The following is an 18,331-nucleotide window of genomic DNA, read 5'->3' on the forward strand; positions in this document are numbered from 1 at the left end:
GATTAATTACCATTATATAACTTATATAACATGGCTTTATATAAGTTATATAATTACCGGGTAGAGGAATGCATACATCTGACAAAAATCAACAAGTATCGTTGGATTGAAATATCTGTCATGATAATACTAGCTTTATAAATACATAAAAGTGAATATCAATGTGTGTCAGGTGCCATAAATAATATCCAATATTATTTACATAGACACGTATTTGTATGGGGAGGTCATCGGTGCGTGAGGACGGCGGCATAATAAAGTTTGTTGTCTCGGAAGCCTGCTCCCGGTAACCCAACCTGCAGTAGCCGAAGCCCAACGTGAAATCAACATGTCCGGCAAGCCCTGGAAAGTCACGTACTTCAATGGTCGTGGTAGGGCGGAAAGTATCCGGATTGTACTCACGGAGGCTGGAATGTCGTTTGAGGACGTCCGCATTAACAAAGAAGAATGGGATGCGATGAGAGAGTGTAAGTATTTTTATCTGTGTAGACTAATAACAAGGAATGGATATTGAGGAAAACCTATCGTATCAGTATTTAACGCATGGCCTACTTCTGTAAACCACTTACATGATATTGTACAGTTTTACATGTAGGCTTGTAATCCACTCGAATGGCTAGTACATGTACGTATATACCTTCAACATTGTCGATAACCACTACATACGTTACGTCGAAATCCGGTCTGGGTGTCGTAAATATTGTATGACTCTGACGTATACGTATACAACTGTATGTAGATATGGCTAAAAATAGCATGGCTTGGTGATTAATCTAAATATAAACGAACTACTCACATGGAACGCCACGGCTGTCTTTTTTTCAACTTGCATCTGTGTATAGTCCATCCCTTTCAATCCACATTTCATAGCTACTGTTATTTATGAACTGTAAATAATCCTAAATGGAACAATTTTTGTGTATATAATCTACATGATATATTCACAACCAGGAAGTATATATTATCATAATCATTAGAAAATAGGTAATCAATGCGCAACCGGTATGTGACCATACATGTAACCGTTCCCCTTACAAGCTAAAGCAAGCTTTCAACGACACGAAGACTGTGATTCTGTATCCTGAAGTTATTAAAATAGAAATAAAAAGTAAAGGTGATAACCCGGTTCTTGTTGATAACCCTGTGTATACCCTATGGTACTGAGTGGGTGATAACCCGGTTCTTGTTGATAACCCTGTGTATAACCCTATGGTACTGGGTGGGTGTTAACCCGGTTCTTGTTGATAACCCTGTATAAACCCTATGGTACTGGGTGGGTGTTAACCCGGTTCTTGTTGATAACCCTGTGTAAACCCTATGATACTGAGTGGGTGATAACCATGTCCTTGTTAATGACACTATATAGAACCTATGATACTGAGTGGGTGATAACCCGATCCTTGTTGATAACCCTGTGTAAACCCTATGATACTGAGTGGGTGATAACCATGTCCTTGTTAATGACACTGTATAGAACCTATGATACTGAGTGGGTGATAACCCGGTTCTTGTTGATAACCCTGTGTATACCCTATGATACTGAGTGGGTGTTAACCCGGTTCTTGTTAATGACACTGTATAGAACCTATGATACTGAGTGGGTGATAACCCGGTTCTTGTTGATGGCCCTGTATAAACCTTATGGTACTGGGTAGGTGATTACCCGGTTCTTGTTGATGACCCTGTATAGACTCTATGGTACTGAGTGGGTGATAACCCGATCCTTGTTGATAACCCTGTATAAACCCTATGATACTGAGTGGGTGATAACCATGCCCTTGTTAATGACACTATATAGAACCTATGATACTGAGTGGGTGATAACCCGATCCTTGTTGATAACCCTGTGTAAACCCTATGATACTGAGTGGGTGATAACCATGTCCTTGTTAATGACACTGTATAGAACCTATGATACTGAGTGGGTGATAACCCGGTTCTTGTTGATGACCCTGTGTATACCCTATGATACTGAGTGGGTGATAACCCGGTTCTTGTTAATGACACTGTTTATACCTTATGATACTGAGTGGGTGATAACCCGGTTCTTGTTGATGACCCTGTATAAACCTTATGGTACTGGGTAGGTGATTACCCGGTTCTTGTTGATGACCCTGTATAGACTCTATGGTACTGAGTGGGTGTTAACCCGGTTCTTGTTGATGACCCTGTGTATAGACCCTTTGACACTGAATGGGTGATAACTCGGTTCTGATGACCCTGTGTTGACCCTATGATACTGAGTGGGCGATAACCATGTCCTTGTTGATGACCCTGTGTATAGACCCTATGATACTGAGTGGGCGATAACCATGTCCTTGTTGATGACCCTGTGTATAGACCCTTTGACACTGAATGGGTGATAACTCGGTTCTGATGACCCTGTGTTGACCCTATGGTACTGAGTAGTGATAACGTTATTCTTGTTGATGACCCTGTGTTGACCCATGGTACTGGGTAGTGATGGTCTCCATTCTTGTTGATGACCCTGTTTTGGCCTCGTGGTACTGAGTAGCGATAACGTTATTCTTGTTGATGACCCTGTGTTGACCCTATTGTACTGAGTAGTGATGACGTTATTCTTGTTGATGTCCCTGTGTTGACCCTATGGTACTGGTTAGTGATGACGTTATTCTTGTTGATGGCCCTGTGTTGACCCTATGGTACTGGTTAGTGATGACGTTATTCTTGTTGATGGCCCTGTGTTGACTCTATTGTACTGAGTAGTGATAACGTTATTCTTGTTGATGACCCTGTGTTGACCCTATTGCACTGAGTAGTGATGACGTTATTCTTGTTGATGTCCCTGTGTTGACCCTATGGTACTGAGTAGTGATAGTCTCTATTCTTGTTGATGACCCTGGGTTGACCCTATAGTACTGGGTAGTGATAGTCTCTATTCTTGTTGATGACCCTGTGTTGACCCTATGGTACTGAGTAGTGATAGTCTCTATTCTTGTTGATGACCCTGGGTTGACCCTATTGTACTGGGTAGTGATAACGTTATTCTTGTTGATGACCCTGTGTTGACCCTATGGTACTGAGTAGTGATAACGTTATTCTTGTTGATGACCCTGTGTTGACCCTATGGTACTGAGTAGTGATAACGTTATTCTTGTTGATGACCCTGTGTTGACCCTATGGTACTGGTTAGTGATGACGTTATTCTTGTTGATGGCCCTGTGTTGACCCTATGGTACTGGTTAGTGATGACGTTATTCTTGTTGATGACCCTGTGTTGACCCTATGGTACTGGTTAGTGATGACGTTATTCTTGTTGATGGCCCTGTGTTGACCCTATTGTACTGAGTAGTGATAACCCTCTTCTTGTTGATGACCCTGTGTTGGCCTTATGGTACTTTGAAGATAATAACCCTGTTTTCTGATGACCTACAGCTACACCTACCCATACCCTCCCTATCGTGGAGACGGACGACGGAGTCGTTCTCAGTCAGTCATCGGCCATCCTTAGGTTCCTTGGAAGGAAGTTTAGTAAGTCAACTTACTGTTGTTTTCAGTTATCTTTTTGAAGTTTTCGAATGTTTCAATATCTTGCCAAATTAAATCTAGGAATGAGAGACGACAATTTAACCTGTTCAAAGTATTGACATAACTAATTGAGTATACGTTATCTTACATTCTTAAATGTTATAATGTCTATTTTGTTGTGGTTTGCTAAGGCTAAAAAGAGAAGAATTAGTGTGTTGAGTTTTAATGAGATTATACAAGGTGTACCGAAACGTTTCCAATTAATACTTATAACACAGATATGTATAGCGAGGATTTGATGGAACAGTACAGAATCGACCTTGTCATGAACATCATAGACGATCTGGTCGATAAGAAACTTATATCAGCTCTTTTCGAAAAAGATCTCGTTGTGAAGGTTAGTATTTTCTAACTAAATGACATCAAACATTTGACCAACCAAGTCGATAAAAGGAGATACCCTGTATCAGAAGGTGGTTAGGGCAAGCCAAGTTGTCATTTATTGACGAGCAATGTTGATCTAGTATTTTACCAAATTATATAAGATATCTTATATATTATATAAGATATCTTATATATTTATTGGGTATCTTATATGTGGTCTTATTTAAAGTTTATAAGATATAGTGTATATTATATAAGATATCTTATAAACGTATCTTTGTAATGTATCTCATATAATATATAAGATATATTATAAAATATATAAGATATCGTATTTAATTTTCTTTATAAGATATCTATCCTTTATATTATATAAGTTATCTTATAAAGAAAAGTATATAAGGTATCCCATTTATTATATAAGATATCTTATAAAGTATATAAGAGATCTTATAAAAGTTCATAAGATATCTTATATAATTATATAAGATATCTGGTATAATTTGGTAAAATCCTAGATCAACGTTGCTCCGTGAATAAATGACAACTTTATTTGCTATATGTGGTACTTGTCCAGACCTCAGCAATTATATTTACATTATTTATTGTTTATTAAATGCCTCCGTCAGCAAACTGTTGTCGATATTAACTTTCATATGAAATCTAATAAAACATTTGGAATGCACACGTATCTCTCGCAATTTGATATTGTCACTAAGATAACCAACACTTTATAACAACCTATATATAATCTGAGGTACAGACTAAGAATGGGTCAGGTTTATGTGATTAGCGGGATTCATTGAACATGATTACATTATTGTGTAAAATGTTAAAGTTAATCATTCTTATTTTATCATGATTTGTTAAATGTATTGTTGTCTGCGGGGAAACTGAGTGTCTTCTTAATTAATGTTTGTAGACAAATGCCTTTTTTTTTGTGATATGGAATAAACATGCAATGTATGAAGAATGGAGATTAACCGTGTATGTGGTAATTTCTACATGTGACACATATATATGTAGCTCTATGGTGCCGATTTATTTAATATTTCTTCAGACAGAAAAAATAAAAAAGGTTGAAGCTGAGGATTTACCTGGATATATGAAACTGTTGTCGAGGGAGCTTAAGGCAGGGGGTAGTGGCTTTTTCGTTGGAGCCAAGGTAAGTGTTGTGATGGGTTATGTTACGTTTTACAAGAGACAGTAGTCTGAATCCATCACAATGTTTTAATTATATTATCATTGTATTGGGTGTTATCCGATGCTGACCTTGTTGTTCAAGATTGCCAATGGTTCAGGATTTTTTCGTCGACAGGTATCTCTGTATCTGGAAGCTTAAAGCTTTACAGAAATAAATCACAAGAGTCCTTGTTATTGCACTGTTTTGATGATTTGTCTGCTTCTTGTTTTATAAACCTGTCTGAGAGTTTCCTTAAAGAGTTAGGGAGTACATGCCAGATTTATGTAACTTTACACAAGTAATAATAGGGATCCGTATGTATTCAATATGACTACCATTTCCTTACTTCTGATTGGCTGACTCTTAAAATTATGTTGATGTCGAGGAAATTTAGTATTTAAAGATCATCGTTGTCGTCGTCCACTCGAGAGGGGGGGGGGTAAGGAGGGGGATAAGGAGTGGGGGAGGGAGGGGGGTGTATGGAGTAGAAAAAGAAGTTTACATACATATATACTTTGCTTTTGCAAAGAAAATAAAGAGCATAACCTCAGGCCCCAGAGAATGGTCGTCGTTAGAAATGTTAATATGAAAATATCGCAATCGCAAAATTAAACAGCCAGGTACTGGATCCTAACAAACAAATGTTCGTTGGATGCGTATTACTAGAAATAGATAATTGTCAAGTAGTAATAACGACAGTACAGACAAGTGAATTGTCGAATTTTCGAGGCAATCTGCCTCTTTATCAAGACACAGGTAAATTACAAACGATCACATAGACATAGAACATGGAACAGTTACACAGATATAGTGGGTACCCACTGTATCTGTGTACATACATTACATACATACATACATATATATATATACATGTATATATAATCTTACAGTATGATACTTAAATATCATCGTCAGGACTGTTACCAGCAATATGCTCATTGTCAACAGACAGTCCTTATTTTATTTTATTTACTTATTTTATTGAAAGGAAAAGGAATGAGAAGAGCATTCAACATGTTCTAAAGAAGAAAATTCGACTTCAGAGACTTACCACATAATATGAACTATAGTTTCTCACTCTAAATTACAAAATGAACAGTCTGGATTATTTGATAGTCCTATTTTAAGCATGCAGGAATTTGTATTAAGAATATGTTGTACTAGCATGAAGGAATTTGTAGTAAAGATATGTTGTACTTTTCTGTACTAAAACCATTGTAATTTGGTATATCTTCTTTTTTTTTATATTTTATATGTTTTTAGTAGCTAAAAACAATGAGACGATAGACATTTTTAATCCAATTTAAGTCACTTAATTCTAATATTTCTTCCCATCTTTTTCTACTTGCTAGAATTAAACATTTCTTAACCATAGTATTTTATAGAAATCCTTGGTCCCCTAGCTTTTCATTAAGATATATTCAATTTTAAATGGGGTACTTGGAAGAGGTGGTTGGTTTATATTAAAATCATATTTGGTATAATAGGATTTAACAGCAGAAATCAAAGATTAGTTTTCTGTCGTTAAAACGTTTAGAGTTGTTAAAACATTCAATACTCAAAGCATACGATATTTTGTTTTTATTATTTATTTAATTTTCTATTCCAGCTAACAATAGCCGATGTCAAAGTCTTCACTGTCTTGGAAAACATGACCAGTGCTTTTCCAGAAACTATGGAAAAATGGGATGATATAAGGGAATTCAAAGAAAGAATAGCAGCCCGACCAAAGATAGCGACTTGGATAAAAGAACGACCTAAAACTTGGTTTTAATTTATTTTGAGGACATATTGAAACAATACAAGTCTCATTTGTATCATTACCATTAATTTCATTCGACGAACATTATTCATTTTGATTCGCGATGGTGATTTATATTTATATAATTCTCTAGGTTCAAAATCACAAAATCCTCAAAATAGCCAAGCTAGTTTTTATTTCTCCCTCTGAAAAGCAAACAACAAATCCAACATGAAATTAAATTAAGTGTTCACTATAAAGCACACTAATATATAAACTGCAGTACTGATTTTATAGAATTAACACTTGATTTTGTAATGATTGTCATTCTTAGTTATTGTCATACTGTACCGTTATTATGTGTTTGTGATGTGCGAGAAAATCTAAATGGATGCCTAACTTGTCTTTAATTATATGTTCTATACGCTGTTGTTTTCTAAAATAAAGGTACTGTATGGTATTCTACAATATACTGTATTGTTTTCAGAACTGTATGTAATCTGTTGTGTTTAGAAATTCTTAAATATATGAACTGTATAGTTTTTTTCTGTATGTTCTTTTTTTGTTTTCTTCATATAATCTATTGTCAATTGTATGTACTGTATTCTTTTTCTTTAAGTCTATTAAGTATATAATTTATTGTTTTGGTCTAATGCTGTTCAACATACATTCATAAGGACGGTGATTTTATGATAGTTGTATCGTATGCCGTTCACTTCGCTCTTAGGAGTACCAGAATTTATTATGAAATAAAACGTTCTCCGTATTATAATGACATATATTAATATGTAACGGTTTCTATTAGTTTTATTTGCATTAATAAACTTTTATACGCTGACATGATCTATTTTATGGATACTGGATCATGTGTTGTCAGCAAATTGATTTTTTTTATTGATAAATGTATTATTAAAAAATCGAAATCCCTACTCATTACACGACGTCCCCAGTATACAAATATTTATGTCTCACATGAGTGAATTTGATTATAATAAATTCGTAAAACAGCTTCATTAAATCCTGACAATATGACATGAATTTCGGATTATTTTTTTATAAGATATCCGTGTTGATATTGTTTCTTATCACAGTCGGTTTACAATGAATTGGTGTTTAAAGCAAATAGCTGAATCAGCTGCAAAGGTTATATAACATGTACGAAGAAGTCAGTCAAATGATCCACACATATATTTCACCTGTGTATGTAGACTTGTATAGAAGACGGTGGTAACAGAAATTATCAACTGTAAACATAACCTACACGACATGTTAACATAATTATAGTTCTAAACTCAAAACCGATGAGACGAATAGGAAATTTGATCCAAAAAAAATTAAAAGCATTGAAAATTGTTCTAGGCGATAAGCTTCATGGACAACATTCGCCATGTAAATTTGGATCAAATATTGGCATCATAATAAGTCTCAAAATGTCAACAAAACTACATTTATGTGTACTTTAGGAATATGAACAAGCATCGAACACGCAGCACTATATATATCACCCAAGGAGTACAGAATTCAATACCATTCGGAAACAAAAAACATGCTACGAGAGTCGTAAATGCATGTTTGCTTAATTTGCGTCTTTGAAGGGCAGGTAAGCGTCAAGAATTAGACGTCGAGACTACAATTGGATTTAATCTACAACTATGCTTCATTTGTCAGACAGAAACTATGGATTTTTTTCATATTTATGTAATTATCACTTCAGCGTTAGTAATTGAATAGCGCATTTGACCTTCTACAATAATAATAATGTATGTAAAATGAGCATAGGAGCCTTCAGCACATCAAGATACACTATGAAGAATTTCTACTTATCAACACTCCGGTCAAGTATGGTATACCTGGTCGTCGTGTTATTCGATAAGGACTTTCTAATCAAGAACCTATTTTTAATGTGTTATCTTTAACTCGTTGTATTTTCCCATTCGATATTATTTAACAACATATTCCTGAAAATTAGAAATTACTTGAACATGTTTTAAACCAATGTCAAATCCACTTTCGGATAATTGTCCCAAATTGATAAAACTTGTTCATGAAAGGTTAGTAATTCCCAGAAAAAGATTCAACGAGTAAACTTTTAATAGCGTGGGTATTCAATTTGCAATTACCGCGCGGCCATTAGGCTATGGTTGCTTTCTTACCACGATCCATGGTATATAGATGATGTGAATGAGCCAACCTAGGTTAATGACTTCATAGGCAAACTTTTGCAATACGAATTCTGATTCTCTGAAACCAGAGACCTATATACTAGTATATAGGTCTCTGCTGAAACTCATTAAATTCAATTTTAAACAATGTGTGTTATTTAAACAAATTATGAATCCCCTACAGTATTAACGAAAAAAACGCAAGCTTAATTTACGCACAACTTCCAAAAGCATAAGTTCGGAACAATTTTGACGCGCAAGGAAACCATACGCGCAGATACGTACATTGTATATCACAGCTCGGGGATATATACGCCAACTCGCAAGTAATTATCGGCGCGTGACGATTAGAAGGCCAGAAAAAGCACGGACACCGCCGGTACCTGTGATGCTGTGACAGAGGTGACGAGCGAGTGGACCGTAATATCACACCTTGTTATTGTTTAGCGGTATACTTACCCACTCGCAGTCGTGTACACGTAATTGTCCCAACATGGTTGTAATCATGTGTTTAAGGCTTGTTTGAAGAGAAGAGGATTCAGTCACTTCATGATAATTTAACAAAACACATACCCGTTTTTCATTGTGAGATGTTTACATGGTAGTTTAACCAGTTTTAAGTGTTTGTTATAGTTCCTCATGATTGACCAAACTGTCTTTTTCGTGTTACACTAGCAAATGTGTTGAATTAACTTTAAACATGTGCTTCCAGGAGAGTGAGGTCATGGGTTATAAGACACTTCAACCATTTGATATTTAGCTAACCATCAAGGGTAATTTAGTGCCCTGTATCGTATAAATATTTCGATTCATACATTTCATTGGATTATTTTCTCGTATGCCAATTGTTAATAAATTTGTTGCGAAGCATTTTATATAATTTCGCTGACAATCTTTCTCAAGCAGTTAATCGTCGGTAAGCCACGAGGCCATGACATGTATATAAAAAAAGCAGTCAGTATCTGGGTTTTATACAACGGGAGAGAAAGTCGATGTCACCACGCAATTTGTCATAACGGCGCAATTTGTAATAAAAAAATCAAAGTCTTTTTTTTTACCAGGTCAGTTGTCATCAGATGGAAAGCTTATCTTCACTTGATATATGTTTCAACCTTATTCTATTGGGAAAATACTCATTTATTACTAATAGTGACATTTGAAAAGTTATTACTAATTGCGTGGTGACAAGTCATGTATGTTTATTTGAATATAAATTTGTGAATAAAATGGCACATTATCAACAAATTGTTGATGTCGTGTTCTTTTTCATTTGAATAAGTAAGAAATGGTAAGCACGTAACTATACATTTATTGGTGATCGGTCGATTACTAGATCGTGCAAAACATACCAGTCTGTGTTATCCAAGCGGTCATTTTCAGAGTCCGTTTCACGAAGATCTAATTATCTAATTCTTAGACTTAAACTGATATGTTTGGATTCCATATTGTTGTGGGCAATCTTCGCCAAAGTCATCAACCCCAAAACTCACGTCCATATCGCATCCAGTCATGTATCTGTGTTGCTACTGCTCACACTGTCGTCTGTTTTGCTGGTCGCCATTACAGTTCACTCAATTAAACCTCTGACGTCAAAGACCGAAGAGTCCCACACAAGCAGTCGACCGACAGGTGCAAATCGCGTACTTCGATGTGCGATATCTCGGCACTCGGTCAACCGATTTTGATGCGGTTTGCGGCATTCTTTTTTTGGCAAATCGTTTTTCGTTCCAGGTACACTTTAGGTATACATGTCATGTCAATTATGCAATAATACGTACATCTACTTAAATCCTCACTTTCACCGTTATACAGCGCGAACCACCTGTATGCTTTGTTGCGACTACAGGTATCATTTGTGATCATGTTTGCAGATGTTTTTTCTTCATTTTAATTTCTATTCTGTCCGCGCATGTTTCTTTTTTTTTTTTTTTTTTACAATTTTTCATTTAATACAATGTAAACATCTTTCTATAGCATGGCAATCTGGTACTTCGAAACTGTTTGAACCAATCTATGTATGTTTTGTTAATTTTAACGCAAACTTCGATGCAGTTCCAATGAACTCAAAATATTTACCTTGGTGTAAAATTTAACAGGGTGTGCCATTGATCAGCAAAAACATGCACATGTCTGATAAACCACGGAAGAGATGAAAGAACCCGGATAGTGTTCACCAAGGCTGGAGTGCCGTTTAAGTTTGTGTTTTGATACCTCATTTTCCCTCTCCACAATTGAACCTTTCAGCGGATGTTTATGTCAAAACCTATTGTCTTGTTTACGCGTCACACATGTTATTCCCAACTGAAATGATTGAGATAATTGAAGTATTTTAGCGAAATTTAATCTGGAACATTTAACAAATGGCACTTTTATGTGCGTCCAAATTTATATAGCAACACATCCGTACACGCGTGAAATTGATATGATATTAGATTTGACATTTTAAGCAGACAATTGATGCCGTAACCTCGAAGCCCATCCCCTTGTTAGTGATAAGGGAGGCTTCTATTTTGTAACAAGGGAATCCTTTTTTCAAAGTAACTTCATGTTTTCACTTTGATGTAGGTGATGCTAACATGGTATCGTTTCTATCATAGATCACAGATAACAAAATCATATCAAACAATAAGATTAATTTTAAAAACTTTTGCAAAACCTGGAATGTTATTTGGAATGTTGCTCCTCTGTAATAGAATATCAACTTCCGGTCAGAAGATGTGTGTTAGTTGAAATAGGGTCTAGTTTAGGATTACGAAAGAAGTCAGAAATATTCAACCTTCTCTCGAACTGAAAAGAAGTTATAACCAGTTACGCGTCGATGTGGTAAGAAGAAACGAAATGATATAGATGTAACTTGTATTACATTATCAAAACTTGTAAGGAAATACAAAAACAACATTTTACCGGCTCATGTGATCATAAGTCTCCACTTCTTCTTGATGTGTTTGTCGTTTACATAATAGATCGTGTGTCTCCTAGACACTTCATCAAGCTGTAGGCTTAACCGACATAAAAAATTAATGGAAACACTTGAAGAAGTATGTTCTGATTGCAACTTGAAGATTCCGTCAGTGCCCATAAAATGTCTTAAGATTATAGAAACAATGCAATGCGTGTTTCTTGAGCATGCATTTTTTTTCAGGAAAATGAATCAAAATCAATATGCATGTAAACTAAACATAATGGGTTATTCATCAGTGAAGTGGTTTTCCTTTAATGCATTTAGAATGATTGCTAAATAATAGATAATGCATAATTCTTTATTGTTCTTTAAAAAAAATAGCATATTGAAGTAATAACTTAAAGGAGAAAATATATGAAAAGAGGCATTTATTTTTCACACAGTAATATTTCGCCAGACAGTCGTAAACATCAGTTGAAATTTTTTTTCTTTACAATCCACTTGAAATTCTGTAACAAACACAAAACATATCGCAATTAATATTGACTGAAACTTACTTAAAAAGACTAATATCTTAAGCTGCTAATTGTCATCAGACATCAAATGGATGTCAATTGTCTGGTGATGGATAATCAACATGATTTATCATCTTATATAATACCGGGGAAATTATTATGATTACAATTAATTTCTAATTAATTGTCGCCAACCTTAAGTACTTACAATTATAGTGAACATCCATAGGCTCCATTAATACCAGCAAGCTGATCAGCTGTCAAATTTTCATAAAACTCGGTCAAGCCACATCCATTCACCTCGTATTTCTCAATATCAGATGGATATACGTACCCTATAAAAATGAATTGTCTAAATTGACCAATACTACAACTATCAAATACATTTCTGACGTAATTACTTCTTCTTGATTTATTGTCGTATTTATAAATAACATTTCTTGTGAAGAAATTAAACAAAAAATATGTTACATATTACATTTGCATTTTACTTTGACAAACATGTACATTAGTTTTATATCTAATGGTGATAACAGAAATATTCAATAATTACTAATAGAAGAAACACACATTTAATATGTAAATACATGTATAACCAAGAGATAACATAACTGAAACTTTTTTTTAAGTTTAAGTGCACTGATTTGAAATCTTGTAAGGGATATTAACAGACCAAAGGCATTAATGCAGACCTTGTAGACGAAACTATAAGCGAAATAAAACTTGCATCGACGAATAAAGTAATTAAGAGTTGTGGCTATGTTATTACATCTGACATCAAGTCATGAATCGTTCCAGCCTTCGGCTAAAACACAGCAACAGTCCGATATCCCATTTCACATCTATATATATAAACTAGGCAGGTAATTAATAGAACCAGTCCAAAATGACAGGTGGATAATAGAACTAGTTCAAAAAATGACAGGTGGTTCATTATCTATATTCAAATATCTGCATATAATTATGAAAGTACTGGTCATGCGTTATCCAAACATTTTACAATATTTAACACAATATTAATATTTAAATCGGATGCTAACAACAACAGCAATAACAACAACAACGACGACAACAACAACAACAACAACGACGACAGCAACCGAGGACAATTTTGATCCATGTGAAAGTGTTGCTTTTGCAAAGAAATATCACGGAATACAATATCGTATACATTTGTATATAAGTAAGGGTACATTTAGCACAGATTTTTGTGGGAAATGGTCCGCCTATAGTAACTATGTCAGGACTTACTGAATTTATTAATGAAATGCTGTTTTTAAACATAAATACCTTTTGTTGGTTTAACTGAAAAGAAATAAACTTATAAAACTATAACCTAATAAAACATTAAACATTTGACATAGCTGCTTGAATTATATAGAGTTTGTGTAAATTAAGGGTAAATTAATGTTGCTACCAATATAAAGAAAAGTAAAAATATATGGTAGACTTAGCAGACCTCCAATGATGTAATCACGGCCCTCTGTCAGAGTCATCCCACACATTGAAGACTGATACGGCACCGAAATGGTAAGACTGTCTCCAATAGTCTCATCTGATGGCTCCTACAACGACAAACAGACAAATAGTCTCACCTAATGGATTCTATAACGACAACCCGACAAATAAGTCTTATCTGGTGGCTCCTATAACGACAAACCAACAAATAGTCTTATCTGATGGATTCTACATCGACAAACCAACAAATAGTCTTATCTGATGGCTCCTATAACGACAAACCGACAAATAGTCTTATCTGATGGATTCTACATCGACAAACCGACAAAACTAAATGATAGTTCTACACGGAAAAATATACACTTGCTTTTAAAGATGCAATTTTCAGGTAAGATTATATTAAATTGTATTTATTTGATCAAGTATTATCATTTTACCGTATCGTTTAAGTCAAAACATATTACTACAATTGCCAATATAAAATGTCCATTTACAAACATATTATAATATCAACATAATACAGATTTCTGTGCTATACTTACCCTATACACCTGTTCAACTCTAACCGTGTAACGAGTATATACTCTTTCAAAGTCATTCCACACCTCATCACCAGATTCCACGATGCCTCTTATTGCTAAAGAAAGAATAAACGAAGTCATTCTTTAGATTACAAAGGGTTACCATTACATGCGAAGAAACTATCAAAGGATATTTTTAATTTTCCCAAATTTAAGACGTCGCTGCATAAGATTTATTCATAGACACGATTCATTAAGTCGTTTGATTTTTTTTCGATAAAGAATTAGAAATCGTTATAAAACTAACATCAAAATAGATGGTAAATCAGCAACTATATGATGTATGATGCCAGGATGCAAAGTGTATTTGTATCAGGCTACAAATCATATTTTGGAGACGAAGCCCAATTAAATGAATTAAATGAGAAATGAGTAGTCAAGCCTTTTTGGCAACTAAAGTATTCTTACGGCAGGGAGGGAAATCACTTCATCAAAGACAATGTGGCAATATTCTCCCTCTTTTGTATAAAACGCATGCATAAGATTGCCCTGCCTCTTAAACGAGATAAGTCTTTCACTAAAGTATACGTGTGGAAAAACCAACATATGTATATGTATATACATATCTGTAACAACTCTTCCACTCAAAAAAAATAAAAAAAAAATAAAAATTAAACAATTCATGCCATTTCTTCATTATTTTTATTCTCACTAATTCGGATACGTACTACTTACTTACATTTTGTAATTGCGTTAACATGGATATAAATTTAGAATTATCTAAAAACAAAGGAAACTTGCCAAAAGGTGATTCACAAAACTGGTCCCGAAAAGGTGCCGGAGGACAGTAACAACATTTGGTGATGTCCACGGTTACTAGCAGAACCAGCAACGGGGTAAGGATCATCGACTTTCTCAATCCCATTTTACCTAAAATGTGTAAAGATTTACAAAACATTAGTATGATACAAACACAATGTAACCCATTACACTAGCTTTGCTATTCTGCGCATGCGTCTCAAAAAGATTCCATTAAATCTAAACTTTATCATTTCCTATTGACACTATTGAAAAAACAAGAGTAAAGTTATCTAATCAATTAAAAAAACATTGATATTAATGCCTATATGTTGATATAGTTTGTATCGTTAGCAACATAGCTGAACCAAACAAAATGACCCTTACTGAAAACTGTCATTGTTTTACTAACCCCTAATTTCTTATATTCAAAGTTTTCAATTTTGATCGCAACAGGGAACAAAGGACTGCATATATACATATATTCAATGTAATATTAGCTTAGCATTCTTCGTGCTGAAACCATTTAGAGTAAATATCATTGTGCTAATTACATTAACCATGTGCCACTTTAATAGCAAATCAAAAAAATCATTTTTGGTGTGCAAAAAAAGCATTGCGCTAATCTCTAAGTATACTAATACATTTTGATATGTCTAAATAGATACAGTATAATGCATGTCGATCAAAAATACCTTTTCTGGTCTAGTCCTGACTCCCGGCTGCTAGGTGATAAGGGTAAGGCTGTTATTTCAAATAATGATGGTACGTCCTATCGGACGTGGTTATATTAGCATTAAAACTAACCAATATCAATCATTACGACACGAGATTATTCAAAGCCATTCACGTAGTCGGATGTAACATATGTTTCGATATGTCACATTATCAATGACATTTTGGCTTTTGTTGCCTGTATCATAAAAAAAATGATATTCAAACATTAATTTCCCTTTTTGGGTATTTATGAAAAGGTCTAGTAAAAAACCAATACACGTACGTTTTCAATTACATATATATAACGAAATCTCATTTAGTATGAAACTTTAACAATAAACTTCTTAAATTAATTCAATATCACATGAACCCTCCTGTTACATCATGTGTGCTATATGATGCGTTATATTTAGAGCAACTTATGTGTTTACCCAAGCATACCCTACCTGCATTGTTGAAACCTACCTGATGTAAATTATCGAATCCTCATATGAAATATGTCTTAAATATAGTTTATTTTTCAAGTTAATGTATTGCTTCCCGCTTACAGTACTAGCAACCGTCACGTTGTAGCCGGTGTTCAATTGTATATATAGGGGTGTGTGGCGGTGTGTGAGCGCATACATAAGGTCCTCACGTGTACAAATTCATGTCGTCCTGCTTACATGTATATAGAATATGAAATATGTCTTATATATAGTTTATTTTTTAAGTTAATGTATTGTTTCCCGCTTACAGTACTAGCGACTGTTACGTTGTAGCCGGTGTTCAATCGTAAATAATATATGTGATGATGTGTGAGCACATACATAAGGTCCTCACGTGTACAAATTCATGTCTCCATGCTTACATGTATACAATTGTATGGATACAATATGGTCGGTAAATTCCGACTATGTAAATACATTTATGTGTGATCAATGTAGATATCATACTGGATATTATTATTATTTTATTTTTTTTTTTATTTTTTTTTATTTTTTTAAATTTTGTTGTTGTTGTAAAAGTAATATTTCATGTAGAGTTGTAGTTCGAAATCTTGATAGTTTTGTTATTTGGATCTTTCACTTATTCAACTCAATTATTCATGGTTTTATATTCTATCTGTAGTGTAAACCGTTCAAAAGAAGCATACTTTTAGCCAAAATCAGTACTTATAACATATAAACCACAATATAGTAGACATGAGACCATTATGTTCCCTACATACATGTATATATAATAATCTTTTACATTGCAACTGTTTAGTAGCTTATACCTTTCATATATAATATATATATATATCTTATTCATTAGATATCATGTTCATCATATATATTTAGTATACAAGTGATTGTTGTAATCAATATATTCTGTATAAATAATGAACTTATCTATACAATATCCATAGTACATCTGTATCAATACATATAATATAAATACCCACCACTCAATCCCGATACTCAATCGAGTATATGCTGAAAATAAGCTGTAATTTACCTGTATTATTTTATCCTCTTTTCTGTCTTCCTCTTTCTAAAGCATTCATTCTGTTCTTTCTCCTCTATATATTCTCCTTACTCGACTCCCCGTCCTTCCCAAGATGTACGTGCGCACACCGGCTATCACCTACGGCAGACCTCCTTAACTTCTTTGAGATTTTCACCTTTGACCCTCCATGACGGGTAATGATGTTTGCGCTTGGAGGGCTGCCATAGGATGCTTCTATTGTAAGTTGTCTTGTATTCCAGTCACCTTTGTTTTCAACAATGACTTCTTCAGAGTTTTTAAAAGAGTTATCTGCAATCTCAACTGTCTTCATAGGATCTATATTTTATTACTGCAGTTGTCCCACTACGTCCAGCATCCGTTTAACGCAACCTTGATAATTTTATTAATAGCTGGGGATATCCACCCAAACCCAGGACCCAATTCTGAAAATTCGGTCTCCAGTGTCCTTAGTTTGCTCCATCTAAACATTCGTAGTTTGCGTAACAAGGTTCAATATTTGAGTTCTTTGATAGACGACATTGATATAGTATGTATAACTGAGACCCATCTCGACAACTCTATCCCCAACTCTGCAATACAAATCGATGGTTTTTCGGAACCCTTTCGCAAAGATCGTAACATGTTTGGGGGAGGTGTTGCCCTATACTTTTCTGAAACACTTGTAGCTAAACGGAGAATTGATCTCGAATTTGGTCATGATGAAATGATATGGTCTCAAATCAAATTACGTAATACTTTGTATCTAATCTGTAACGTATACAGGCCACCCTCTTATAGTGGCGCTGGTTTGTGGCATCATTTACGACATTCCATTGAAAAAGCACTCGAAGAAACGCCCAATCTATTAATTACAGGTGATTTAAATATTGATTTTCTTAAACCCATCAGAGGTGATCTATGTGATATTTTGTCCAATTATAATTTAACCAACGTCATTACCGAACCCACTAGACAAACCGATACCTCCTCA

At 34.5% G+C, this 18,331-nt stretch overlaps 2 protein-coding genes across 2 annotated transcripts; one reads left to right on the forward strand and one right to left on the reverse strand.

Moving 5' to 3' along the window:
- Positions 1–233: 233 nt before the first annotated feature.
- LOC117330464 (glutathione S-transferase 1-like) lies at positions 234–7,196 on the forward strand. The gene is made up of 5 exons (XM_033888758.1): positions 234–467; positions 3,397–3,492; positions 3,768–3,886; positions 4,934–5,038; positions 6,666–7,196. The coding sequence occupies exons 1-5, from the start codon at positions 329–331 to the stop codon at positions 6,828–6,830; spliced, it is 624 nt and encodes a 207-aa protein (XP_033744649.1). The 5' UTR covers positions 234–328; the 3' UTR covers positions 6,831–7,196.
- A 5,076-nt stretch (positions 7,197–12,272) lies between these two features.
- Positions 12,273–16,827, reverse strand: LOC117330467 (metalloproteinase inhibitor 3-like). The gene is made up of 6 exons (XM_033888761.1): positions 15,849–16,827; positions 15,157–15,285; positions 14,377–14,471; positions 13,836–13,941; positions 12,585–12,711; positions 12,273–12,370 (listed from the first exon to the last, which is right to left on the reverse strand). The coding sequence occupies exons 2-5, from the start codon at positions 15,278–15,280 to the stop codon at positions 12,587–12,589; spliced, it is 450 nt and encodes a 149-aa protein (XP_033744652.1). The 5' UTR covers positions 15,281–15,285; positions 15,849–16,827; the 3' UTR covers positions 12,273–12,370; positions 12,585–12,586.
- Positions 16,828–18,331: the final 1,504 nt, after the last annotated feature.

The sequence above is a fragment of the Pecten maximus genome, chromosome 7, assembly GCF_902652985.1.
Source record: "Pecten maximus chromosome 7, xPecMax1.1, whole genome shotgun sequence".
In the NCBI taxonomy this organism is placed as follows: domain Eukaryota; kingdom Metazoa; phylum Mollusca; class Bivalvia; order Pectinida; family Pectinidae; genus Pecten; species Pecten maximus.

What these genes read in the sequence shown, in the direction of transcription:
- LOC117330464 (XM_033888758.1), top strand. Translation starts at nt 329, where the DNA reads ATGTCCGGCAAGCCCTGGAAAGTCACGTACTTCAATGGTCGTGGTAGG. An exon ending in ATGGGATGCGATGAGAGAGT is followed by an intron (nt 468 to 3,396) that starts GTAAGTATTTTT and finishes GATGACCTACAG; the next exon opens with CTACACCTACCCATACCCTC. An exon ending in GCTTTTTCGTTGGAGCCAAG is followed by an intron (nt 5,039 to 6,665) that starts GTAAGTGTTGTG and finishes TTTCTATTCCAG; the next exon opens with CTAACAATAGCCGATGTCAA.
- LOC117330467 (XM_033888761.1), bottom strand. Translation starts at nt 15,280, where the DNA reads ATGGGATTGAGAAAGTCGATGATCCTTACCCCGTTGCTGGTTCTGCTA. An exon ending in GAGTTGAACAGGTGTATAGG is followed by an intron (nt 13,942 to 14,376) that starts GTAAGTATAGCA and finishes TTGTCGTTGTAG; the next exon opens with GAGCCATCAGATGAGACTAT. An exon ending in CCGTGATTACATCATTGGAG is followed by an intron (nt 12,712 to 13,835) that starts GTCTGCTAAGTC and finishes TCATTTTTATAG; the next exon opens with GGTACGTATATCCATCTGAT.